General features: G+C 38.1%; 1 protein-coding gene across 5 annotated transcripts in view; it reads right to left on the bottom strand.

The window, feature by feature from the left end:
• Positions 1 to 21,486, bottom strand: part of LOC125240330 (choline/ethanolamine kinase) — a 38,602-nt gene extending 17,116 nt beyond the window's left edge. For 3 of the 5 annotated variants that reach the window (XR_007178605.1, XM_048148217.1, XM_048148219.1), the window contains exons 1-4: positions 19,408 to 19,538; positions 9,515 to 9,636; positions 4,224 to 4,368; positions 9 to 161 (exon numbers count right to left, since the gene is read on the bottom strand). Coding sequence is in view for 4 of the 5 variants with exons in the window: in XM_048148217.1 (XP_048004174.1) it covers positions 9 to 161; positions 4,224 to 4,368; positions 9,515 to 9,636; positions 19,408 to 19,491 (504 nt within the window). In the remaining variant the exon portion in view is untranslated. Of the gene's footprint in view, positions 1 to 8; positions 162 to 4,223; positions 4,369 to 9,352; positions 9,391 to 9,514; positions 9,637 to 19,407; positions 19,539 to 21,362 lie in introns of those variants that run through there. The other 2 variants (XM_048148218.1, XM_048148220.1) reach the window with 2 other exon arrangements.
• Positions 21,487 to 27,884: the final 6,398 nt, after the last annotated feature.

The raw sequence follows: 27,884 nt of genomic DNA on the forward strand, positions 1-27,884 counted from the left end.
ATACTCACAGGAATATACTCCTCAATCCTGCCTCCAGAGAACACCCCGTACAGTTTCGGCCCGAGCCGCCGCTCCGATAGCAGTGTGAAAATGACAGATTCAGTCACTATGGCGTCCATGGCCCGGGGACCGTGGACTTGTCCGTATATCCGCAGCAGAACCTGTCAACAAAAAAAAAACGTTTTTTTATTTACTTCTGGGTTTTTCAAATCGAAGCGGCAACAGAAGCAAAAATGCTAAAATGGAACCACTGTTTTTAACCCCCGACGCAAAAACGAAGGGGTGTTACAAGTTTGACGTATCTGTCTGTGTGTATGTCTGTCTGTCTGTCTGTCTGTTTGTCTGTCTGTCTGTCTGTCTGTGTGTGTGTCTGTCTGTGGCATCGTAGCTCTCGAATGGATGAACCGATTTTGATTTAGTTTTTTTTTGTCTGAAAGCTGAGTTAGTCGGGAGTGTTCTTAGCCATGTCCACTAGGTCGCGGTCGGGGGTTTTTTCAAAATTTTAATTTTGTGGTTGTGATTGAGGAATTTTAGTTCAATAATAGGCTAGTTTCCTATACTTAAAATATTTTATGCAGTGCACGAAACAAAGCACCACATAATTAAAAGAACAATATGGACAGTAGTTATGTTTAAACATAATTTCTATTTAATAAGTCAAAGAGAAAGATATAAAGTAAATGAATTGACCGTGACATCACTCCTCAGTATTTCGAAGTAATTGTATATTAGCAAATCGTTTTGAAAGTTCTTAAAAAGAAGCTGATTTGACTAGTAGGAAACTAGGCTATACTCGATTTTTCCGACGGGGTGTTATAAGTTTGACTTGTTTGTCTGTCTGTCGGTCTATATATGTATATATGTCGGTATATCAAGGGTTTTTTCAAAATGTTTATGTGGTTAGGTTATTTCCATGTTTTACAGTTTTAGTACTAATATTCACTGATCATAACATGGCACGCATTCAAACGCGGATCCAGCTTCGTGCCCAGGGGGGTGTCACGTGGTAAAGGCCCGGTGCCCCAGGGGGGGGTCACGTGGTCTATTTGTATGGCCAACTTAGGCTCCGGGGGGGGACCCATGACCCCCATGACCCCCCCTGGATCCGCGCATGCACGCATTTTCAGTGATAATTAATTTTGAAAAAAAAACCCCCGACATGGTGGACCGATTTTCATGAAACATGGCTAAGAACACTCACGACTAATTCAGCTTTCAAACAAAAAAAACTAAATCGGTTCATCCGTTCGGGAGCTACGATGCCACAGCGAGGGTTTACTGGTGAAACCCGATAAGTAGAGAAAACTGGTATTTGAAATTCCAACTACGTGCAATTTCCACCATGTCGTTACTTCAAGGACAAATTAGCTCGATTTATCGGGTTTCGGGGAAAAACGGCCAACTTAAAGTGGGACTGGACTGGACATGTCTGCCGTATGCCGAATGACTTGTGGGTCAAGATAGCCACGGAATGGGAGCCCCATGAGTCGAACAGAGGATCCGGCAGACCTCGCTGGCGATGGCGGGATAACTTGGGACTCCTTTTTGACAAACTGGCCAGTTGTAGCTCAAGATCGAGAGGAGTGGAGAAAGAAGGGGGAGGCCTTTGCCCAGCAGTGGGACACAATACGCTCATAATAATAATATCGGGTTTCACCAGTTTCACCAGTAAACCCTCGACAGACAGACAGACGTTTTTGCGTCGGGGCTTAGCAAGTAAAGGTAACTAACATTCATTATATTATTGTTCTTATCAGTCATGTACGCCGCATCATCCATAAATTCATTCCACTCGTGTAGCGTAAAGTAAATAGAGGTATATACATTATACAATCAGATACCGTTAGTAAATAATATCAGGGTGCGTAGCCGAATGGCACAAACGCTCACGAAACGAATCCCTAGTAGATATCTATCTCTATCGCTCTTGCGTATTGGCGCGACAGAGCCAGACTACCTTTCGCGGCGTTTCGTTTTCGTTTCGCGTCGGAGAAATGCCATTCGGCTGAGGGGTCAGTCCCCGTAGCCAAATGGCGTTTCTGCGACGCGAAACGCCACCGCGCGAAACGCCACCGAAACGCCACATAAATGTAGTCTGGCTCTGTGGCGCCAATAGCGATAGAGACATTACAAGGTGCTCGCGAGGAACTTGAACCACGCGTTTCGGAGGCCAAAAGAAAAAAATGTTTTTGTGTTTTTTTTTACTTTTTTGAACGTATTTTCACATAAAAAGTAAATTTTATCCATAAAGTTGGCAATTAAAATGAGTTTCTTAATTTCTTTTTCTAAAAACATTTTTTTTTAAGTTTTTCTTGTCCCATTTTGACATCTATCAATGACGACTGTGAGTCTATGCTCCACAATTGCGCATCAGCGCCGTTAAGAAGACCTTTTGTACTGAGTAACAATACGGAAATGTTTTTTTTTTAATTGGCAATAACTCTGAAACTAGATGAAATCTAGAAAAGTCTATATGAAATTTTAGTCTTAAAATGTGACCAAAAATACGCTGTTATAATAAAACGAAATAATATCGTGAAAGTTTGTGCATTCGGTTATGAACACAGTCTCGTTTTAATCTTATTGTAAATAATAGGTAGCACAAAATAATGCCGCTAGAAGCTTCGCTAAGATTAGTTTTATGATAACAATATGTACATTTTCCCCTCACTAGCTCGGAAACACGTGTTTTGTCCTTTAATACCAGCGGGTAAAAACGCATTTTATCCACTAGTGGGTAAAGTAATTTGACCTTGAATAAAGTCAAATTAACTGCTTTAAAATTGATAAAAGTATGTGAAACTAGTAATAAAGATGATTTACCACCTGTGGAACTACTGGAAGCAGTGATAAAAGCATTTTTTGCATTGTAGTTTCCTCGCTGTAGTGAGGGGAAAAGTTTTGTGTTACACTCGGGTGCAAATGTATTTTACTTCTCGTGTGTTAAAAAAATCGCAAGTTCAGGATTCTATTCTCGAACCACTCGCTTCGCTCGTGGTTCAACTATAGAATCCTTTCACTTGCTCGTTTTTCAATTCCACACTCGGCGTTAAAATACAACTTTGCCCCCTTGTATAACAAATAACTCAGAGGCCGTGAGTTCAAGTCTCACCCAAGGCAGACATTTTCCACTTTTAAATTTATTCTAAGCCTAATGGCATCGATTGCAGACGTTTCTGCTAATCAGAAGTTAAAATTTTAACAAATAACTATTAGTTAGGGCACAATATTTGTACGAAATTATACAAGTACAGATAGAAAATGTTAACAGTTTTCTACTTTCATAATGTTCAAATATCATTGCAGGTGAAAAACCTAACCACAAAATTAAAATTTTGAAAAAACCCCCAACCGCGTCATAGTGGACCGATTTTCATGAAACATGGCTAAGAACACTCCCGACTTACTCAGCTTTCAGACAAAAAAAACTAAATTCAAATCGGTTCATCCGTTCGGGAGCTACGATGCCACAGACAGACACGTCAAACTTATAACACCCCGTCGTTTTTGCGTCGGGGGTTAAAGAGGACCCGATTTCTAGACTAGACTTATTGTTTCTCCAAGAGTTAGATATAGTACAGGGTATACTGGATTTTAACTTCTGATTAGCAGAAACGTCTGCAATCGATCTACGGGTCCCATTGACCTAAGTGGTGGAAAATTTCGCTGGCTTGGTTGAAGTCTTGGTGGCTCAGTTGGCAGAGCGCTGGAGTATCGATCCAGAGGCCGTGAGTTCAAGTCTCACCCAAGGCAGACATTTTCCACTTTTAAATTTATTCTAAGCCTAAGGGTATACTGGGATTGGAAATCGACATAACACAGTATCTGACAGACATTTGCTATGCTGATGTCTATTATGCTTACACTCATCCCATATGTCTATGGCATACTGTTATGGGGTAACAGTGCAAGCGAAAGTAACTAATTTAGTCTAATAAAAAGTCCATTAATATACGAAAATCTACCCTTTTAGGTTCTTCTTAACGATCTTGAATCTTGATGAAACCATTTTGGTGTCTAATTTAATTTCATGCATTTTATTTTTTTTTTAAGTAATAAGGGAAATTTGAGGGAATAAAGGAAATAAAAGATGGCGGGATGACTTCGACGCATTTTGCAGAGGCTAACCGGAGCAGGCGGCAAATCGTGACGGGTGACAGAAGAAGAGGCCTTTTCCCAGCAGTGGGACAGAAGAATAGGCTAGAAAAGGGAGATTTCCCTACCTTTTTAGGTTCCTCGCTCGAAAACGACTTGCTCATCATACCCCCCACAAGGCCGGGGTCCTCGACTGACACCGACTCACGCAGCTTGGCTTTCGACAGGTCGTCTGGTAGCGCCACGTAGTACAGGAAGTTTGACAGGCCGCCGCTAAAAAGACATTTCAAAGATAAGATATTTAAAAAAAAAACTAAAAAATAATAACCACAAAATTCAAATTTAAAAAAAAACCCCGACCGCGAAATAGTGGACCGATTTTCATGAAACATGGCTAAGAACACTCCCGACTAACTCAGCTTTCAGACAAAAATTAAAATTTTGAAAAACCCCCGACCGCGACATAGTGGACCGATTTTCATGAAACATGGCTAAGAACACTCCCGACTAACTCAGCTTTCAGACAAAAAAAACTAAATCTAAATCGGTTCATCGGTTCGGGAGCTACGATGCCACAGACAGACACACACACAGACAGACAAACAGACAGACAGACAGACAGACAGACAGACAGACAGACAGACAGACAGACAGACAGACGGACAGACAGACAGACAGACACGTCAAACTTATAACACCCCTTCGTTTTTGCGTCGGGGGTTAAAAAAAAAGGAAATCTAAATCGGTTCATCCGTTCGGGAGCTACGATGCCACAGACAGACACACAGACATACAGACAGACAGACAGACAGACACACAGACAGACAGAGACGTCAAACTTATAACACCCCGTCGTTTTTACGTCGGGGGTTAAAAACAAAACTAAAAATTATAATCTCGAAATTAAAATTAACAAAAACCCCGACCCGAAATAGTGGACGGATTAATCGGGAGTGTTCTTAGCCATGTTTCATGAAAATCGGTCTACTATGTCGCGGTCGGGGGTTTGTCAAAACTTTAATTTTGTGGTTAGGTTATTTGGCAAGCTATGAGCAATAAAGTCGGGTATATATATTTTTCAACTCACTAGCTCGGAAACACGTGTTTTGTCCTTCAATACCAGCGGGTAAAAACGCATTTTATCCACTAGTGGGTAAAGTAATTTGACATTGAATAAAGTCAAATTTACTGTTTTAAAATTGATAAAAGTAGGTGAATCTAGTAATAAAGATGATTTACCACCTGTGGAACTACTGGAAGCAGTGATAAACGCATTTTTTGCGTTGTAGTTTCCTCGCTATAGTGAGGGGAAAAGTTTTGTGTTCCACTCGGGTGCAACTGTATTTTACTTCTCGTGTGTTAAAAAACTCGCAAGTTCAGGATTCTATTCTCGAACCACTCGCTTCGCTCGTGGTTCAACTATAGAATCCTTTCACTTGCTCGTTTTTCAATTCCACACTCGGCGTTAAAATACAACTTTGCCCCCTTGTATAACAAATAACTATTAGCATTTTGTCCGCATCTAGTAGTAGTACACTCCTTATACGCAGTTGTTTGTATTGACTTACGAACGATTACCACTCAAACCGCACTCCGATACCTATAGTTCGACGTTATGTTATGAACAAGTGTTTTTTTCCGATCAATATTAAGGAAAAATCATGTAGCCTTGAGATTCTTGAGAACACAAGCCCGCTTTCGCGCTGGCAGATGCCGACATTGCCTGTTCTGCATATAGTAATATACGCATGGTTCTAACCACAAAATTAAAATTTTGAAAATACCCCCCGACATAGTGAAACCGATTTTCACGAAACATGGCTAAGAACACTCCCGACTAATTCAGCTTTCAAACAAAAAAAAAATCTAAATCGGTTCGTACGTTCGGGAGCTACGATGCCACAGACAAACACACACAGACAGCATTCACGCTATTTGACGCGTGATTGTCGCTAGATGTCACTTAAATATGTCTATACAAATAACCCGCATTTACTGATGCATGGCGTTACAACTCTTCCCTTACTTTTTCCTCTATGTATCTTTAACCTTGACTATATTTAACCTTGAGTTTTTGGCAAAACATACATAAAGCTACGACCTTAAACCTTGAAGGTCAAAGTCAGAGTCAAGAAAAAAGTGACAAAAGCTTTAGCGTTTAAAATTTTTGAGCAAAAACTTAAATTGAACTTTTTGATGCAAGAAATACTATTGTTATAGTCTAGATAGATTTTCCTGGAATTGTTATTTTCTTGCAAATAATTTAAACCGGTTTTTTGCACAACATAGTCAATGTTTACGTTTTCCGCGTGTTTATTTACATTTTTTGCGTCTAAACGTGAAATAACTCGCTTAAGCAAAAAATATAATCGATTTTATTAAGACACGTGTTGTTTGTTCTATAAAAACCTACTTTTATTTACCAACTTACATTTTTAGTTAGTTTAAATTTATATTTGCCTCTTGTACTCTGTGACCAAAAGTAAGCCCATTTATAATAAAAATAACATAGATCTATACATCCTTCTTACTTCTAGTTATCCTTGACTGGTAGATAAAGCCATTAGACATTATGTAGGTACGCAATTTCTATTTATTTAATTATGTATTTAACATGTACTTAAATACCTACATATATTATCAGCATTATCACATCTGACCCTCTAGAAAAACTTGACTTGTCGCGCGCGAATCCATACTTGAAGTCGCGCTTGATGTATGGACTCGCGCGCGACAAGGCAAGTTGTGCTAAAGGCCTGGTATAATTTCAACTAACAATTCAACACAATCAATGATTACAATTTACAATCTCATCATCGTCTCGGAATTTCCTGCCACGAACGCTCCGGCTGTGGAATGAGCTCCCTGCCGAGGTATTCCCGATGAACTACAGTATGGGGTTCTTCAAAAAAGAAGTCGGCAACGCGCATGTGACACCACTTGAGTTGCAGGCGTCCATAGGTTACGGTGACCGCTTTCCATCAGGCGGACCGTATGCTTGTTTGCCACCGTAGTATTAAAAAAAAAAAATACGAAATCGAACCAAGAGGATAATTCAATCCAAACATAAACATGAATGACTAATCGAATACAAAATATTAAATTCTTGTTTGTTGACTGTGAATTGTGTGACTCATTGAGTATTTATGTACAAACAATTCTCTGCCGGTTACTATATTAAAATAAATAAAATAAATAAAATAAAATAAAATGCATTTATTTCAGACTATTTGAGTCCATAAGTTTGTTAATAAATTTTACAAAGATAAACCTTATAAACTAATGAAAAGAGAATAAGTTTTTTGCAAAAATGTCATTTTTTGCACAAGCTTTTATTGCCGACTGTACCTTTCTTTCAACATTCATCTACTGCTCTGAGACGTTTCTAAAAACCCCTTACTCGATGGGATACGTTTCATGACAGAGTTCCTATAACCACCTTTCTGCTCAATCATCAGATACCATAATATTGCATTGTCACGTGATTTACATAATTATGTGATCAAAATTTCAGCTCAATCGGAAACCAGGAAGTGGGTCAAATTTAGCTTCTACGTTTTGACGCACACTATAGCTGAGTTTAGACCGACAAGTTATTGCTGCAAGTTTTGAGATGCAACTATAAGTAAGAGTGAGTGGCCAATATCTGCATCTCTTTCTTACATATACTTTTGTTTCAAAACATGCAGCAATACTTTGCACGTCTAAACTCAGCTTAACATACTAACAAGGCAAGTTGAATAAAAACTTGTAATAACCTAACCACAAAATTAAAATTTTGAAAAACCCCCGACCGCGACATAGTGGACCGATTTTCATGAAACATGGCTAAGAACACTCCCGACTAACTCAGCTTTCAAACAAAAAAAACTAAATCGAAATCGGTTCATCCGTTCGGGAGCTACGATGCCACAGACAGACACACACACAGACAAACAGACAGACAGACAGAATTTGTAACCCCGTCGTTTTTGCGTTAAAAATATAAAGTAATGTACAGAAGTTACAACGAGGAAGGAATGCATTTAGCATCGAAACTGTGTCATCGGAATATACCCAAGATAACGTTATTGACAACGTACAACGCCAGTCGAAACTTATCGTATTCTACGCAGTTCTGTGATATGGCTGAATCAAGGTTTAGCGTCACGTTACCATGGTTACGGTTATCCAAGGGAAACCCTTACAATACAGATGTGGTTCGCTTTTCCTACTGAAAACCATTGCGCCCTATTATCATCGGCCATCGCAAAAAGGAAGATCAGTGGAAATATTGTAATTCGTGTATTTTTAACCCCCGACGCAAAAACGACGAGGTGTTATAAGTTTGACGTGTGTGTCTGTCTGTGGCATAGTAGCTCCCGAACGGACAAATCGATTTCGATTTCGTTTTTAGGGTTCCGTAGTCAACTAGGAACCCTTATAGTTTCGCCATGTCTGTCTGTCCGTCCGTCCGTCCGTCCGCGGATAATCTCAGTAACCGTTAGCACTAGATAGGTGAAATTTGGTACCAATATGTATATCAATCACGCCAACAAAGTGCAAAAATAAAAAGTGGAAAAAAATGTTTTGTTAGGGCCCCCCCTACATGTAAAGTGGGAGCTGATTTTTTTTTCATTCTAACCCCAACGTGTGATATATCGTTAGATAGGTATTTAAAAATGAATAAGGGTTTCCTAAGATCGTTTTTTGATATTATTAATGTTTTCGGAAATAATCGCTCCTAAAGGAAAAAAAAGTGCGTCCCCCCCCCTCTAACTTTTGAACCATATGTTTAAAAAATATGAAAAAAATTACAAATGTAGAACTTTATAAAGACTTTCTAGGAAAATTATTTTGAACTTGATAGGTTCAGTAGTTTTTGAGAAAAATACGGAAAACTACGGAACCCTACACTGAGCGTGGCCCGACACGCTCTTGGCCGGTTTTTTTTGTTTGAAACCTGAGTTAGTCGGAAGTGTTCTTAGTACTTCTTAGCCATGTTTTTTAAAAATCGGTCCACTAAGTCGCGGTCAGGTTTTTTTCAAAATTTTAATTTTGTGATTAGGTTAGTCTCCTATTCCAAAAGTACTTGAAGAGTTCCAGAATATTCTTCTATAACTCATCTTTAAATGCTACAAGATTAATAACCTTCTTCCACGCTCCGTGGATGCAATTCCAACATTTCCTCTTAAGCCAATAGTGTTAGAATGTTCTAGACAATTCTTCACCATCTCATCTCTTCATCCCCACCTAACCTAAAGGAGCTAGAACTGACCTGATCCTCTTGAAGTCCAGCTCCGAAGGGTCCACAGTCTTCCACGCTCTGTGGAGACAGTTCCAACATTGCCAACTAAGCCAAAAGTGCTAGAATGTTCTAGACAATTCTTCACCATCTCATCTCTTCATCCCCACCTAACCTAAAGGAGCTAAAACTGACCTGATCCTCTTGAAGTCCAGCTCCGAAGGGTCCACAGTCTTCCAGGCTCCGTGGAGGTAATTCCTGCAAATCCTGCCTGCCACCTCGCGCATTTCCTCCTCCGTACCGCACATCTGCAGTTTCTGGAATTAAACCAGTTTAAAGTTAATACAAATTGCCTGATAATCTAACCACTAAATTAATATTTTGAAAAACGCCCGACATAGTGGACCGATTTTCATGAAACATGGCTAAGAACACTCCCGACTAACTCAGCTTTCAAACAAAAAAAACTAAATCGAAATCGGTTCACCCGTTCGGGAGCTACGGTGCCACAGACAGACACACACACAGACAAACAGACAGACAGACAGACAGACAGACAGACACGTCAAACTTATAACACCCCGTCGTTTTTGTGTCGGGGGTTAAAAACGACGGGGTGTTATAAGTTTGACGTGCCTGTCTTTCTGTCTGTCTGTCTATCTGTCTGTGTGTCTGTCTATCTGTTTTTGTTTGAAAGCTGAGTTAGTCGGGAGTGTTCTTAGACCCATGTTTCATGAAAATCGGTCAACTATGTCGGGGTTTTTTTTTAAATTTTAATTTTGTGGTTATACGTTTGCCTGATCTAGTGCGCCAGTCTTTATAAAGACTTCAGTGCAAAACAGGAATATTTTTACGACATATTTGAACGACACAACACAGCCGTTGGTAAATAATGCAAAATAAACAGACGTCAGTCAGAACATAAAAATGAATCAATAAGCATAAGTATCATTATCAAGATAGCCGTCGTTTACAAGTTTACAACGCTGATTATATACTGATAGAGGTACTTTGAATTATTCGTCATTGCCATTTATACGGACAATACACAGATTATGGTGATCATTGGCCCTTATCATCTATCTGATCATGATACCAGATAACAAGTGAAGTCCTCAGCCAATAACCTAACAACAAAATTAAAATTTTGAAAAAACCCCCGACCGCGACCTAGTGGACCGATTTTCATGAAACATGGCTAAGAACACTCCCGACTAACTCAGCTTTCAGACAAAAAAACTAAATCAAAACCGGTTCATCCGTTCGAGAGCTACGATGCCACAGACAGACACACACACAGACAGACAGACAAACAGACAGACAGACATACACATAGACAGACACGTCAAACTTATAACACCCCTTCGTTTTTGCGTCGGGGGTTAAAAAATACCACTATACAGATGAAGTGCGAAAAGGGTTTCCTTCATATTTTTAACCCCCGACGCAAAAACGACGGGGTGTTAAAAGTTTGACGTGTCTGTCTGTGTGTGTGTGACGGATGAACCGATTTAGATTTAGATTTTTTTTGTCTGAAAGCTGAGTTAGTCGGGAGTGTTCTTAGCCATGTTTCATGAAAATCGGTCCACTATGTCGGGGTTTTTCAAGATTTTAATTTTGTGGTTACCATCACACTATTTTATCAAGAACATAAAATCAGATCATTATACTACAGATCCGTAAGAACCGAATATATGTACAGTAGTGAAAGAATTATCCTTTAACTCCTAACCATTGAGGAGTTGACCTTCCATCATCAGCTCAGCCACATAAAATTATTACCATCAGGCGTAAATACTGGTGTACCTTTGAAAAATACACTAAAAACATTACATGTGCCTATAACATTTGAAGAGTTCCCTCGATTTCTCCAAGATCCCATCATCAGACCCCGACTTGGTGCCAATGGGACCATCTCGGGGTTATACCCGTTCGATCAAAAAAAAAAATTTTGAAAATCGGTCCACGATTCTCGGAGATATCGAGTAACATACATACAAAAAAAAAAATAAAAAAAAAAATCAGTCGAATTGAGAACCTCCTCCTTTTTTGAAGTCTGTTAAAAATACAATGAGCTAAAGATAGCAGACAGCAGGCGTTCTTATACTTCTTATCGCTACAAAATAATTAAGAAAATTTACTAGTTATTTTATACCAAAGCAAACGACCGCGAAAAAAAATAAAACCGCCTTCAAAAAAAGCGTGTTACAAAACACGGAGAAACTAAAAAGCCAAAAATAATAAACCTTCGAATTCAGATTTCTTATCGGATTGCAATAATCTAAACATCCAAATTATAAACAAATCAATTATTTTTGTAGACGGTACCAGACCTGTTCGTCGCCTTGCTATTTCCTGTTTGCCCCACCCAACCATACGCAGGCTGGCCCCGACTCCAAAAATAATTGATTTGTTTATAATTTGGATGTTTAGATTATTGCAATCCGATAAGAAATCTGAATTCGAAGGTTTATTATTTTTGGCTTTTTAGTTTCTCCGTGTTTTGTAACACGCTTTTTATGAAGGCGGTTTTATTTTTTGTTAAAAAGTTAATTTATTTGTTGATTTTTAGTGGTTCCTAGTGATATTATATGTATCAGTCCGAATATATGTACAGTAGTGAAAGAATTATCCTTTAACTCCCAACCGTTGAGGAGATGACCTTCCATCATCAGCTCAGCCACATAATGTACCGCTCATGTTCGATTTATGGAAAAATTAAAATTTTGAAAAATATTCAGTCGAATTGAGAACCTCCTCCTTTTTTGAAGTCGGTAAAAAAAAACCCCAACAGCGACATAGTGGACCGACTTTCATGCAATATGGCTAAGAACACTCCCGACTAATTCAGCTTTCAAACAAAAAAAACTAAATCTAAATCGGTTCAGCCATTCGGGAGCTACGATGCCACAGACAGACACACACACAAACAGACAGCAGACAGACACGTCAAACTTATAACACCCCGTCGTTTTTGCGTCGGGGGTTAATGGGGTTATAAATAAAGTACCTAACCTACGATGTCAATAAGACAGGGTTCTTGAGTGGCCTTAGGAATCCTAGGATCAAACTGATTGACAGTACAGCTACTGATGTCAAACATAAATTCCAGTATAAAATTAGGCATCAAGATATTTTTAGCGCTGAAAATACTGAAATCAATATCGTACAAAAGGTCGAAGGTCGATCGACGTCAAATGTAAATAGGAGAATATCCACTTTCATTTTTAACCCCCGACGCAAAAACGGAGGGGTGTTATAAGTTTGACGTGTCTGTCTGTCTGTCTGTCTGTCTGTCTGTCTGTCTGCCTATCTGTCTGTTTGTCTGTCTGTGTGTGTGTCTGTCTGTGGCATCGTAGCTCCCGAACGGGTGAACCGATTTAGATTTAGTTTTTTTGTCTGAAAGCTGAGTTAGTCGGGAGTGTTCTTAGCCATGTTTCATGAAAATCGGTCAACTATGTCGCAGTCGGGGGTTTTTTCAAAATTTTAATTTTGTGGTTAGGTTAGGTTATTATTTTAACCCCCGACGCAAAAACGACGGGGTGTTATAAGTTTGACGTGTCTGTCTGTCTGTTTGTGTGTGTGTCTGTCTGTGCCTCTGTGGCATCGTAGCTCCCGAACGGATGAAACGATTTAGATTTGTTTTTTTTTTGTTTGAAAGCTGAATTAGTCGGGAGTGTTCTTAGACATGTTTCATGAAAATCGGTCTACTATGTCGGTGCTACTTTTTAACCCCCGACGCAAAAACGAAGGGGTGTTATAAGTTTGACGTGTCTGTCTGTCTGTTTGTCTGTATCATCGTATGGCATCGTAGCTCCCGAACGGATGAACCTATTTAGATTTAGTTTTTTTGTCTGAAAGCTGAGTTATCAAAATTTTAATTTTGTGATTAGGTTATAGTTATAGTCACATTTCACCTCGATCGTGCAATATAACTTTCGCGTTTTGGATCGTTTATTTCCTTTTTAACCCCCGACTCAAAAACGAAGGGGTGTTATAAGTTTGACGTGTCTGTCCGTGTGTATGTCTGTCTGTCTGTCTGTTTGTCTGTCTGTTTGTGTGTGTGTCTGTCTGTGGCATCGTAGCGCTCGAACGGATGAACCGATTTTGATTTAGTTTTTTTTTATCTGAAAGCTGAATTAGTCGGGGGTGTGCTTTGCCATGTTTCATGAAAATCGGTCCACTAGGTCGCGGTCGGGGGTTTTTTCAAAATTTTAATTTTGTGAGGTATGGAACTAGCGGAACTCTAAAAATCGTAATATTCAGTAACGTCTGCAAGGCTACTGATAAAGTTAATCGCCATATCAACTACGTATTTACCTACTTGAAGAATGCAATTTATCGGTTATTGGTGGAGTTTATAATTCAGATTAGCTTTATCCAAATTATCTAAGCCTTGAGAGGTAAGATTACACGATCAAAACATTCCATTCATATCATACAGTTTTAACGTCTAATAGTAGCCTAACCGAATATAATAGGTGATACTGACTCTCGATTTTTAACCCCCGACGCAAAAACGACGGGGTGTTATAAGTTTGACGTGTCTGTCTGTGTGTGTGTCTGTCTGTGGCATCGTAGCTCCCGAACGGATGAACCGATTTAGATTTAGTTTTTTCTGTCTGAAAGCTGAGTTAGTCGGGAGTGTTCTTAGCCATGTTTCATGAAAATCGGTCTACTATGTCGCTGTCGGGGGTTTTTTCAAAATTTTAATTTTGTGGTTAGGTTATGTAAATAATATTTGCACGCCCGCATGCAGACTGAATGCACGGATTTATTTATTTTGTAACACTTTATAACTGTGTTCTATGCAAATAAATTCTTTGAATCTTTGACTAAATCACTCTCAGGTCTTACGAGTGGACGCTCGGAGCAAAGCGTTTAACGTGCGTCCACCCTATGCAGCATCGACTCAGGACACTTATATAAGCTTCAATATAATTAATAAGTAGTAAATAGTAACATAGAAATAAATCGCGGCGATGTAGTGCAACTATATTAATATACTCTATAAAGCTATCATTAGAGTGCAAACTATACTCTGTCAAACAAGTCTGTCAGTAAATAAGAACAAAGAAAACTATAGGTATCCTTTTCTATAGCACCCTAAAGAAAAGGATGCATATAGTTTTCTTTGTTCTTATTCACTGACAGACTTGTTTGACAAAGTATAGCACACGTGAAGAACGGGCCGAGCCGCGGCGGTGTAGTACATGCGCGGATCCAGGGGGGGGGGTCATGGGGGTCATGACCCACCCCTGGAGCCTAAGTTAGCCATACAAATAGACCACGTGACCCCCCTCTGGGGCCCCGGGCGTTTACCACGTGACCTATAAATATTCACACAAACTGCTACCAAATGTTGTCTTCGGTTACCGCGATGTTACTCATGAAATAAAACTATGGAAACGGATTAAATCGCGTATAATGAATTTAAAATTCATCCCGACTTCCCGACGTTTCGAACTCTTTACAGCGTTCGTGGTCAACGGGTGACTGAGGAAAAATTACAATGTCGGGATGAATTTTATAGTTATTTGTTATACAAGGGGGCAAAGTTGTATTTTAACGCCGAGTGTGGAATTGAAAAACGAGCAAGTGAAAGGATTCTATAGTTGAACCACGAGCGAAGCGAGTGGTTCGAGAATAGAATCCTGAACTTGCGAGTTTTTAACACACGAGAAGTAAAATACATTTGCACCCGAGTGTAACACAAAACTTTTCCCCTCGCTATAGCGAGGAAACTACAACGCAAAAAATGCGTTTATCACTGCTTCTAGTAGTTTCACAGGTGGTAAATCATCTTTATTACTAAATTCACCTACTTTTATCAATTTTAAAGCAGTTAATTTGACTTTATTCAAGGTCAAATTACTTTACCCACTAGTGGATAAAATGCGTTTTTACCCGCTGGTATTAAAGGACAAAACACGTGTTTCCGAGCTAGTGAGGGGAAAAATTCATTATACCGTTTCCATAGTTTTATTTCATGCTACCAAATGGTTTCCCAATTGAAGTAGGTACGAACATAACAATGATGTTTCAATCTTGTCTAAGCATTGTGTGCAATATCTTGCACTTATCTAAGTATAATTATACATAATGTATAACTAATAAGTTAACGTACGACCTAACAATTTACAACTCATATTACAAGGTCCAATTCATTTTATAAGAAAGAGAGTTCCGCTTGTGAACTGGACTGTTTATCAGTGGCGGCTGGTGAACATTTCTGATAGGCAACACTGAGTAAAAAGAAACCTACCTTAACATTAGGTACTTTACTAATAAGTAGTAAGGTACATTAGGGTAATTCCGAATGACAGAAATGCTCGGGTAATTTCGAAAGGGGAATCTTGATCTTGATATGATGGAAATAATGGTGATTTTTATGCGACTTTCGAAATTAGACGACTTTCGGAATTACTCTAATGCACCTTAATCAGTTTTAGGCAAGCCGGTGGGAATCGGCTTGTATGGGCCAGCCGCTGCTGCTGTTTATATATTATACATTATATTTACCCGATTGTTGCATTGCCATTTATCGTACGAAAGTACATCCATATTACTAATATTATAAATGGGAAAGTGTGTTTGTCTGTTTGTTTGTACGGCTTTAACGGCAAAGCGGAGCGACGAATAGCCGTGATTTTTTAACCCCCGACGCAAAAACGACGGGGGTGTTATAAGTTTGACGTGTCTGTTTGTCTGTCTATCTGGCTGTGTGTCTGTCTGTCTGTTTGTCGGTCTGTGTGTGTGTCTGTCTGTGGCATCATAGCTCCCGAACGGATGAACCGATTTAGATTTAGTTTTTTTTGTCTGAAAGCTGAGTTAGTAGGGAGTGTTCTTAGCCATGTTTCATAAAAATCGGTCCACTATGTCGCGGTCGGGGGCTTTTTCAAAATTGTAATTTTGTTAAATGGAGATAGTTAAAAAAATTCAGTCGAATTGAGAACCTCCTCCTTTTTTGAAGTCGGTTAAAAAGGAATGGAGAGTGACATAGGCTACTTTTCGTCTCTTTCTAACCCCCCCCTTTATGGAGCATCCCGCAATTTTCGAATTTAACGCGAGCGAACCCGCGGGCAAAAGCTAGTTGGACATATATACATAAACTCGCGCCTGTATTCCTAAACGGGGTAGGCAGAGCACATGAAACTGCTTAAGTTTTAGTGGCACTCTTCGCAATTAAGGGGGTTACAGGAGACGACATAAGTAGGCCATTAACCCCACCTCAATTGAACCCAAAACCCACAGTCGACTTCTGCGACACCCACGAGAAGAAACGGAATGAAATTCAAGATACTAGTTGACATTATTCGCACGAGCGGCTATAAATTAAAACGCTACAGAAAGGAGGAAAACTTAAACGCAAAATGTACTGTAGGCAATATGTTGTCAATACAAGTTTTTTTTTTTATTATTATTACAAATTGGTTTACTCATGGCCACAGACTAGCCGAGGCAAAGAGGATCGAGTGTTATAGAGACTTACTGTCAAAGTAAAATGTGTAATCACAGTGCATAGACTGCCATCTCTCAACACAGGCTTAAAACTTTTGAACCTCAGTTCTGACAATTTGGCCCTATTGTTAGCTTGATATGTGGTAAAATGTGAAATCTTTTTATTAGCACCATCTAGCCGAGCGTTCCTCAAAGGTGTAACGCCTCTAGGCCACTGTACCTTTTTCTTTAGGGCTTTGAGGTGCGTTTTTTTCTTAGAGTTTATCCGTCTATTTGGAGTTACATATGTCTGAGCCGAGGTGAAGATTGCCAATTCACCCTTGAAAGGTAATAAATTACCTAAACCAAACCACTAAATTAAAATTTTGAAAATCCTCCGACATAGTAAACCGATTTTCATGAAACATAGCTAAGAACACTCCCGACTAACTCAGCTTTCAAACAAAAAAAAACTTAATCTAAATTGGTTCATCTGTTTGGGAGCTACGATGACAAAGAGAGACACACACGCAGACAGACGGACAGACAAACAGACACGTTTTTGTGTTGAGGGTTAAAAATAATTTAAAGCAAATATAAGTGACATCATGTTAAAATACCAGTTAACATTGTTTGTAATTTGTATTAATATTTGTTAATATTATCTTTTCTACAAAGAATGATACTTTCCACTAATTATCTTATCAAGTATCAAACAAGTAAGATTGACTAAGCCATTGCAATATCATTCAGTTACTGATAGAAATAGTTTAATTACCTACGGATCCATATTACATACATCACACCTGGGGCCCGTTTCTCGAAAGGTACAAGCCTTGTATTACAAGTGTGTTTCCATGACAACCCATACGATTTGACAGTTCGCGCACTTGTAATACAAGGCTTGTACCTTTCGAGAAACGGGCCACTGTTCTTAGCCATGTTTCATGAAAATCGGTTCACTATGTCAGGGATTTTTTTTTTAATTTTAGTTATCAGATGGAAAGATGTTAGGGTGCTATGGAGTTGATACTAAACATAAATTGTGAGTGTGTTTAGTAAAACATCCCACTTTGTTGGTTACCATTATTAGGAGAGATTTACTTGTATTTTTTAACCCCCGACGCAAAAACGAAGGGGTGTTATAAGTTTGACGTGTCTGTCTGTCTGTCTGTGTGTGTGTCTGTCTGTGGCATCGTAGCTCCCGAACGGATGAACCGATTTCGATTTGGTTTTTTTTCATTTGAAAGCTGTGTTAGTCAGGAGTGTTCTTAGCCATGTTTCATGAAAATCGGTCCACTAGGTCGCGGTCGGGGGTTTTTATATGAATACATACATACATACAATCACGCCTGTATCCCATAAAGGGGTAGGCAGAACACATGAAACTACTAAAGCTTTAGTGCCACTCTTGGCAAATAAGGGGTTAAAAGAAAGGAAACAATGAATAAACTGACAAAGCGGCTTCACAGCAATCAACAAAGTGGGATGTTTGCCCATGCACACTCACAATCGAGCTTATATTCATACTCATACTCATTATAAGCAACAGTGTATGGTATTGAATATTTTCAGCATAATATCACTATACTAAGGCCATCCATATGCCAAGCTATTAAAAAATAAGTTTGTTGCAAAAATTTCATTTTTGGCACAAGCTTTTATCGCCGACTGTACCTTTCTTTCAACAGTCATCTACTGCTCTCTAAGACGTTTCTAAAAACCCTTACTCGATGGGGATATGATGTTTCATAACAGAGTTCCTATGACCACCTTTCTGCTCCATCATCAGATCAGCTCCATGATACCATAAGAGTGCATTGTCACGTGATTTACATTGTGTGCAAAATTTAGCTCAATCGGAAACCGTACGTTTTGACGCACACTAACATACTAAAAGGAAACCGCGATTGTATCGCCGCGCTAGTACATGGGTCAGTTCGCGGCCTAATCAGGGGTGGCGCGCGTTCTCACGGAATGCACGTTCGCACGTTTTTACGAGTTTTTTTAAGGTTCATATGCACCACGTGTGGAATGGCTAATAATGCATAGTTAAATAGACATCATGAATAAAATAGGACAATCTTACACAGATCTTATTGATTAAGTCCCACGGAAAAGTTCAATAAGGCTTGTGATGCTGAAGGCTTAAACAAAATATAAATACTGCATATATACCTAGAAAGTACCCAAGACTTGAATATATAGTATAACATTTTATCTGAAATTAATTCGTTTTAATCCATAGGCAACCCTAACATCCGACGCTGCGCACGTGCGGCTCGTTTCTTTGTTAGAATTTTGTAGGCATATATAAAACAGGTATGTACAATTAATTCTAATTATAAAAAACATCTTCCGGACTTCCTTATAAGGAAATAGGAAGATGCATCAACAATTTGACCATGAATTCGACGTTTACAATATATTCAGCGAACGATTATAAAGGCCGAAATACGTAATAGAAATTTAAAAAACGCAGATTGTGTCGCCGGTAGATTAAAAAACTGCGCAAATGCAGATCCTCAGCATTGTATCACAAGGTTAAATTATATTGCGTGCTAAAAACTACACGGAATCGTTCAAAAAATGCGTCGATTCCGTGAGACTTATTTATCCAGTACTTATGGTAATTATAGGAAACATACCCGAGTGCTTGTTTTAGTCATATCTTTGTAGGTTTTGTAACACTGCTGCGCTATTCTTGATAGGTTTCTAATTGAAAAAGACATTAAAACTAGTTAAATTCAGTAATGGAAAATCGAAATCAATTGGCTGACAGCCGACACTGACATGCAATAGTTTTTTTTTCTCATGTTATCGACTTTGGCGTGATAACAGTGTTGCCAGCGTAATAAATTTATTTACCCGAAAATTTTCTTTCACAAACGGTTCTTCAGTCTTCAGCACATTACATTGCTAATAATATTTGAAATCCATACTATCCATACTAATAATATTTGAAATCCATACTATCCATACTAAAAATATTATAAATGGGAAACTGTGTGTGTCTGTTTGTTTGTCCGTCTTTCACGGCAAAACGGAGCGAAGCATTGACGTAATTTTTTAAGCGGAGATAGTTGAAAGGATGGAGAGTGACATAGGCTACTTTTTGTCTCTTTCTCTAACCCCTCATTTCTCTAAAATGGGGGGTGAAAGTTTGTACGGAGCATTCCGCAATTTTCGAATTTAACGAGAGCGAAGCCGCGGGCAAAAGCTAGTGTAAAATAAATGTTCGGCAAACAACATCAAACAATAAAAGTGTTTGGCAATTCTACACCGATAGTTTTTGATGCTGAAGTTCAATATGTACGTCATGAAACTGAATGTTTTTTTTTAAGAGTTTTTTCGTTCTTCCCGCCATCCAAATTCATTTCAAGGAAATTAGCAATTTCCTTACAAACTACTCTTATCTTTTTTAAAGCAAATAAATAGAAGTACCTTAGTATGTATCAATCGGTTTGATATTACGCATTCTGTATATTTGCAAGTGACAGAGGGGGGGGGGTTGAGTCCAGGGGTAGGTATACAATCTCGAAATTTCATGTTTCAAGGTAATACCTCTAATTAGTTCATATTAAAGATGTAGCTGTCGCTAATTAATTATACTGTGTAATTAATTAACCGTTAAATATTCACTATGATATGGAAAATGTTTTGTTTTGTAGTCTAGTCCATGTTGCACTGTTTGTATTACCTATGACAGCTATTCGATAAGTTCAATACGATGTACCTAGTTATCGCAAGTTGCGAGCCGGCATGCGTCACCGGCCACCGGCAGGTCCGGTGGCATGATTCAAAACAAAATATTGCACGTACATTGTTGCTAAGAGGTGGACACATGGTGGATACTATAATTCTGACGTAATGTGTATATGATAAAAGGTAAAAAAAAAAAAAACAATCAGTACTTGGCGACTTGTTTAAATACGGAGTGATCTACTTTAGGTGCGCTATTTTGAATAAAGCATTTTAAAATCGGTGTACTTAATTAGCGATTTTTTTATGCCACGCCATTCACATTCTTGAGTAAAAATCATTTATTAATTACATTAATTAGTTCCATGGCTAAAGAACTCAAACTGCCGCTGATTTAATTTTTTTTTAAATGGGGACTATTTGGCTGAATGTGTTTAATTAATGTATAAACTTTATTTATATTGTAACATATAATATATATTATGGGAATATTGCATTTCTATTTTAAATTGTCTCTTAAGCCTGATCGATCTGAATTTTTCTCTCACAATTACGTTTTGTAGTGACGATTTTTTTTATCTTTAAAATGCAGTCGACAATAAATTCTTTAAAATTGTTGTTTATGTCATAAATTAATTCCACAAATCTTTTAATTTTGTATGCAAATGTGAAAACTTAAAAGGTTAGGTATACGATTTTTTACTAAAATTTAAGAAACCTATAAAACCCGTTGTTGTCTGCAGCGATCTTCTTTATTGAAAACAAATATCACGCTCTTTCAGTGTTCAATTCACAAAAGAAATAAAGGCATTTCCAAGGATGTCTGAGAAAAATACATTTTCATACTGCACAGCACGAAATTCATTTAAAAACCATGAAAAGAGAACTGTAAAATATTTACCTTTGACATAATTGAAAACGACTAGTAATTGACGAATAAAACTGTTATTTTCACTGTTAATTCAATATTAAAAACACCGATTACTTAACGATTCACATACGCGTGCATTCGGTCCGAGTTATAAATAGGTACTGAGCTACTGAGTGGGCGAGTGAGCGAGACGATGCGAAAAACCGATACACCCTGTCGGTTGTGGCTCACTAGGGTTGCCATTCGCAAGGATTTTCCCGCACATTCGGACTATTTTGGTCCTTTTATCTGAGGCACGAGTGAACATGGCTAGATTAAGAGGTTTTTCTAAATATCACTAGAATATCACACAATAATAACTTCTAATGTTTTTTTTACTCTTATTATAATAATTGTGGGATTTTTTTATTATTTCGGATTCGGTTACGAGAAATATTTCCTTAAAACCTCCTTGGATCTGTTAAACATGAATCTATTTAGCGAGATGGCAGAGCCATCTAGGAAAATTATATATTTTTAGAATAGCATCTTGACTTTCACAGGATTATTATATTTCTTCGTATGGTAACCCTATATTTGACAGATACGTAAGCGTGAGCTGGACCTAACGAATAGGCCCGATCATTGCCGAAGTGTAACACTAAAAAAATGTTAGAACGTCACGTCACTTCTTCACGTCACCGCAAAATAGGTTTTTGACTGATAAGTCAAATCAGCATGTTTTTGAACTGTCAAAAAGGATTGGCCATGGTGGACTTGGTATAAAGAGCATATGTTACGAAGTTGTAACGGTCCAATTACCTACTGGTCTTTAAAGATTTGATAAATAGAGATTCTTTTATTTTAAGGTATAATTGTAGTAAAATTTTCAATACTTATTTAAATGTTATATTAAAATTTTGAAAAAACCCCCAACCGCGACACATTGGTCCGATTTTCATGAAACATGGTTTTTTTCGAAATTTTAATTTTGTGGTTAGGTTATTATTACAGAATAATTATAAAATTATCCTAATCGTGACCATGACTGCGTGAAATGCTATTGACGATGGTGATTGATAAAAACTGCACTAAGTTATATGCTTATGTAGTGATCATAGCATATTTCCAGGTTGCCTCAATGACCTACTCCAAAATTCTACCAGCTCTTAGATCATTAGCTTATTCCTCACTTCAAACTTTGTCAACCAAAATTAATGTTCGGTTCAGGGGCTTAGACGTAAAGAGGTAGCAGACATACAGAACTAGTTACATTTTGCATTTATAATTTAGTAGGAAATAAGGAAGCGCTGGTGGCCTAGCGGCCGAGCGGTAAGGTAAGTACGCGTGCGACTTTCGATCCGGAGGTCGCGGGTTCGAACCCGGCTCGTACCAATGAGTTTTTCTGAACTTATGTGCGAAATGTCATTTGATATTTGCCAGTCGCTTTTCAGTGAAGGAAAACATCGTGAGGAAACCGGACTAATTCCAATAAGGCCTAGTTACCCTTCGGGTTGGAAGGTCAGATGGCAGTCGCTTTCGTAAAAACTAGTGCCTACGCCAAATTTTGGGATTAGTTGTCAAAGCGGACCCCAGGCTCCCATGAGCCGTGGCAAATGCCGGGATAACGTTTAGTAGGAAATAACAATAACAACGAAAATTCTTTATTGAAAATCAGGTAGCAATAGGTAAAGAGTTTTTCCCCTCACTAGCTTAGAAACACGTGTTTTGTCCTTTAATACCAGCGGGTAAAAACGCATTTTATCCACTAGTGGGTAAAGTAATTTGACCTTGAATAAAGTCAAGTTAACTGCTTTAAAACTGATAAAAGTAGGTGAATCTAGTAATAAAGATGATTTACCACCTGTGGAACTACTGGAAGCAGTGATAAACGCATTTTTTGCGTTGTAGTTTCCTCGCTATAGTGAGGTTTTGTGTTACACTCGGGTGCAAATGTATTTTACTTCTCGTGTGTTAAAAAACTCGCAAGTTCAGGATTCTATTCTCGAACCACTCGCTTCGCTCGTGGTTCAACTAAAGTTGCTCGTTTTTCAATTCCACACTCGGCGTTAAAATATTTGCCCCCTTGTATAACAAATAACTATTTTTTATTTATATCACGCTGTTTAAGAAAAACAAATAGCTTCCATTTGTGGATAAATGCTACTTATCTTAGTATTTTTTTTGCTTTCAAATATTTCTAAAATTTGTTTTTCACAATATTTTTCGTAGAAATAAAAATATCCTGTCGAAAGCAACTAAAAAAAATACAATACGTTAATCAATTATACCAAAAGGACACGAATTAGTTTAATTTATGAATGCTGATAACAGATGTTATTCTTCATCACCATTATACCAAAAGGACACGAATTAGTTTATATTTATGAATGCTGATACTCATAACATAACATTATGTAATGTAAATAGGCAAATTACTTTTATGTCAAGTTTATTTTTTATAATTTACGTAAAAATAATGTATTTTATTTTAAAAGAAGTAGAAATTAAAAAGTCGCAACATCGTAGTGCCGTCCCGTTTTCTCACACACATTGATTTGAAAGAGACAGCACGAGTATGTCGGTACTTTTTTATTTCTGCACTTTTTTGCCAGGCTGTTCAGACTTTAGACACAACATAGTAAGATGTCTTGTAAATAAGGTAATTATTTATTGTCACATTGTAAGAAAGATGGTAAAAACAAGATTAAGTCACGTTCACTGACTCGTGATTCAATCTCATTCCTATTGTCTGGCAAGTGCACTGTGATTTGAAAAAAAAATGGATATATTTTTAATGCAAAGGACATATCAATGACAGGATTGAAAAAAAAAACAATTCACTAAAAAATATAAACCTAGGTACTTTAAAAAGAAATAAAATATTTTCATATTAGGATTTGCATTACCAACGGATATATCGGAAGTTTTATGCATAAATCAACTGTTTAAATAATATTAAAATGATCTAAATTTTACAAAAAATAACAAAAATAACTTTTTCCCCTCACTAGCTCGGAAACACGTGTTTTGTCCTTTAATACCAGCGGGTAAAAACGCATTTTATCCACTAGTGGGTAAAGTAATTTGACCTTGAATAAAGTCAAATTAACTGCTTCAAAATTGATAAAAGTAGGTGAATCTAGTAATAAAGATGATTTACCACCTGTGGAACTACTGGAAGCAGTGATAAACGCATTTTTTGTGTTGTAGTTTCCTCGCTATAGTGAGGGGAAAAGTTTTGTGTTACACTCGGGTGCAAATGTATTTTACTTCTCGTGTGTTAAAAAACTCGCAAGTTCAGGATTCTATTCTCGAACCACTCGCTTCGCTCGTGGTTCAACTATAGAATCCTTTCACTTGCTCGTTTTTCAATTCCACACTCGGCGTTAAAATACAACTTTGCCCCCTTGTATAACAAATAACTATTAGTTATTTAGTTTATTTACCCGACTATTAGGCTAAATCTTCATGCTAGCAACATTTTTCTTCACACCGGTTGAGAGGTAAAGCTAGGAACATACTACGCGGACGTCCGTCGTAAAACGACCGCGACCGCGACCTATCAGTGTGCACGGAACGACGGAACAAAACATCCAGAGAGCCAGATTTCGATCGGACGTCCGTGCGCTCAAGGCCACGTCCGCGTCCGTCGACCGATAGTTTGCACGGTTATGTGTATTTCCATTGTCCAGATTCCCGTCCGCGGTCGATTTACGACGGACGTCCGCGTAGTGTGTTCCTAGCTTAATTATCCTAGAGGTCCAATATCACAATTCTAGGGTCTATGGTTAGATTCACGGGCCCGTTTCCCGTATGTTTTTAACCCCCGACGCAAAAACGACGGGGTTTTATAAGTTTGACGTGTCTGTCTGTTTGTCTGGCTCTCTGTATGTCTGTCTGTCTGTCTGTCTGTGTGTCTATCTGTGGGATCGTAGCTCCCGAACGGATGAACCGATTTAGATTTAGTTTTTTTTGTTTGAAAGCTGAGTTAGTCGGGAGTGTTCTTAGCCATGTTTCATGAAAATCGGTCCACTATGTCAGGGATTTTTACAAGATTTTAATTTTGTTTTCAGTACAGATGGTGTTTTTACGCACTAGTGCGAGAAGTGGTTCATTATATGCCAGGTCGAAACTTCGGAGTGCCATCTGTACTGAAAAACGTCGTACGATACACATGCGAAAAGGAAATTCGTAACTCGTGTCGATTTAAAACACTCCCTTCGGTCGTGTTTTCATTTATCGCCACTCGTTTCGGACTTCCTTTTTTTCGCACTTGTATCGTAATGTACTGTTAAAAACTGTTCAACATAAATATCAAGTTCAAAACTTACCTTAGCTTCGTTGAAAACTTTGGTAGATAGTTGTCTGTTCTTCTTTATTATGTAGGAGTAGTTGCTTTCGCTCTGAAACTAAAGATTGAAAAACATTAAGGCCGGCAACAGACAGTCTTAAAACTCATACTCTGAAAAAATCATAATCTACACGGAGTTCCATACAATTTCGCGACTGTCCACACACACTTGTTTTTTAAGATTATGAATTTTAAGGCCGGCAACAGACAGTCTTAAAAATTCATAATATTAGAAAAGATTTGTATGCAAACTGACACTGACAGATCTGTCAGTGTCAGTTTGAACTGTCAGTTTGCATACAAATCTTTTTTAAGATTATGAATTTTTAAGACTGTCTGTTGCCGGCCTATGACTGTCTGTTGCCTGCCTAATACAATATAACACTATGAGTAGGACATCTTTTGGAATTGAAAACACAGTACTGATTAATACTATTGTAATATTATCTAAAATTTAGACTTTTCGTTCGTCACGACATCTATTGACAAGTAGCAGTACTGATAATTTACGCTAGTTGACGCGTGATTGACGCGTGGTTGACGTTAGATGTCGCTGCAACTCTTTTCTTACTTATTCCTCTATACGATACTAAGAAGCAGGATTTTTACAAGCTTTTATTCAACTTGCCTTGTTACTAGTATGTAAGTGTGCGTCAAAACGTTGAAGCTAAATTTGACCCACTTCCCGGTTTCCGATTGAGCTGAAATTTTGCACACATATGTAAATCACGTGACAATGGAATATTATGGTATCATGGAGCTGATCTGATGATGGAACAGAAAGGTGGTCATAGAAACTCTGTCATGAAACGTCGTATCCCCGTAGTAAGGGGTTTTTAGAAACGTCTCGGAGAGCAGTAGATGTCTGTTGAAAGAAAGGTAGACTCGGCGATATGGCGATACGGCGATCGACTGTATTTATTAGTAAGTTGTCCAATGACTGGACTAATTAGTAGTAGTAGTAGTAGTAGTAGTAGTAGTAGTAGTAGTAGTAGTAGTAGTAAGTAGTAGTAGTAGTAGTAGTAGTAGTAAACTCTTTATTGTACAATTAATAACAAAAAACACAGTAATTACAGTAAAGAACAGTACAAAGGTGAACTTATCTCTTTGAGGGATTTCTTCGAGTTAACCTTTGAGTGAATGAGAGGATAAAAAGAGACGAGAGTGACACATGCAGCAACATGTACAACAAGGTACCAGAAAGACAAATAATATAATTTTTAAGTTTGGTTCTGGCCATCATCAGCAGTTCCACTGCACCAAATGTCACTGTTCTGGACGAAAGTGCATGCTGTTCTTATAAAAATACCAAAGTCACTATAAGTATGCCGTTCAGATTTGAGGAGTTCGGTTCTGATCATCATCAGAAATTCCACTGCACCAAATGTCACTGTTCTGGATGAAAGTGCATGCTGTTCTTATAAAAATGGCAAAGTCACTATAAGCGTGCCGTTCAGATTTGAAGAGTTTGGTTCTGGCCATCATCAGCAGTTCCACTGCACCAAATGTCACTGTTCTGAACGAAAGTGCATGATGTTCTTATAAAAATACCAAAGTCACTATAAGCGTGCCGTTCAGATTTGAGGAGTTCGGTTCTGACCATCATCAGAAATTCCACTGCACCAAATGTCACTGTTCTGGACGAAAGTGCATGCTGTTCTTATAAAAATGGCAAAGTCACTATAAGCGTGCCGTTCAGATTTGAGGAGTTTGGTTCTGGCCATCATCAGCAGTTCCACTGCACCAAATGTCACTGTTCTGTACGAAAGTGCATGCTGTTCGTATAAAAATACCCAAGTCACTATAAGCGTGCCGTTCAGATTTGAAGAGTTCCGTTCTGGCCATCATCAGCAGTTCCACTGCACCAAATGTCACTGTTCCGTACCTAAATGCATGCTGTTCCTTTATTAACACAAAAATCACCATATGTATGCCTTTCAGATTTGAGGAGTTCTCTCGATTTCTCCAGGATCCCATCATCAGAACTGGGTTCTGAGAAAAATGGGACCAATCTGTATGTATATATATTCAATCAAAAAAAAAATTTTCAAAATCGGTCCAGGAACGACGGAGATATCGAGGAACAAACATAAAAAATAAAAAAAAAAAAACATACAGACGACTTGATAACCGTCCTTCTTGAGATATGAGGCGACGGTTAAAAATAAATACACACATAATTAAAATATCTAATAATTAAATTACTAATTACACTAATT

Source organism: Leguminivora glycinivorella, chromosome 27 (genome assembly GCF_023078275.1).
Source record: "Leguminivora glycinivorella isolate SPB_JAAS2020 chromosome 27, LegGlyc_1.1, whole genome shotgun sequence".
NCBI classification, from domain to species: Eukaryota; Metazoa; Arthropoda; class Insecta; order Lepidoptera; family Tortricidae; genus Leguminivora; species Leguminivora glycinivorella.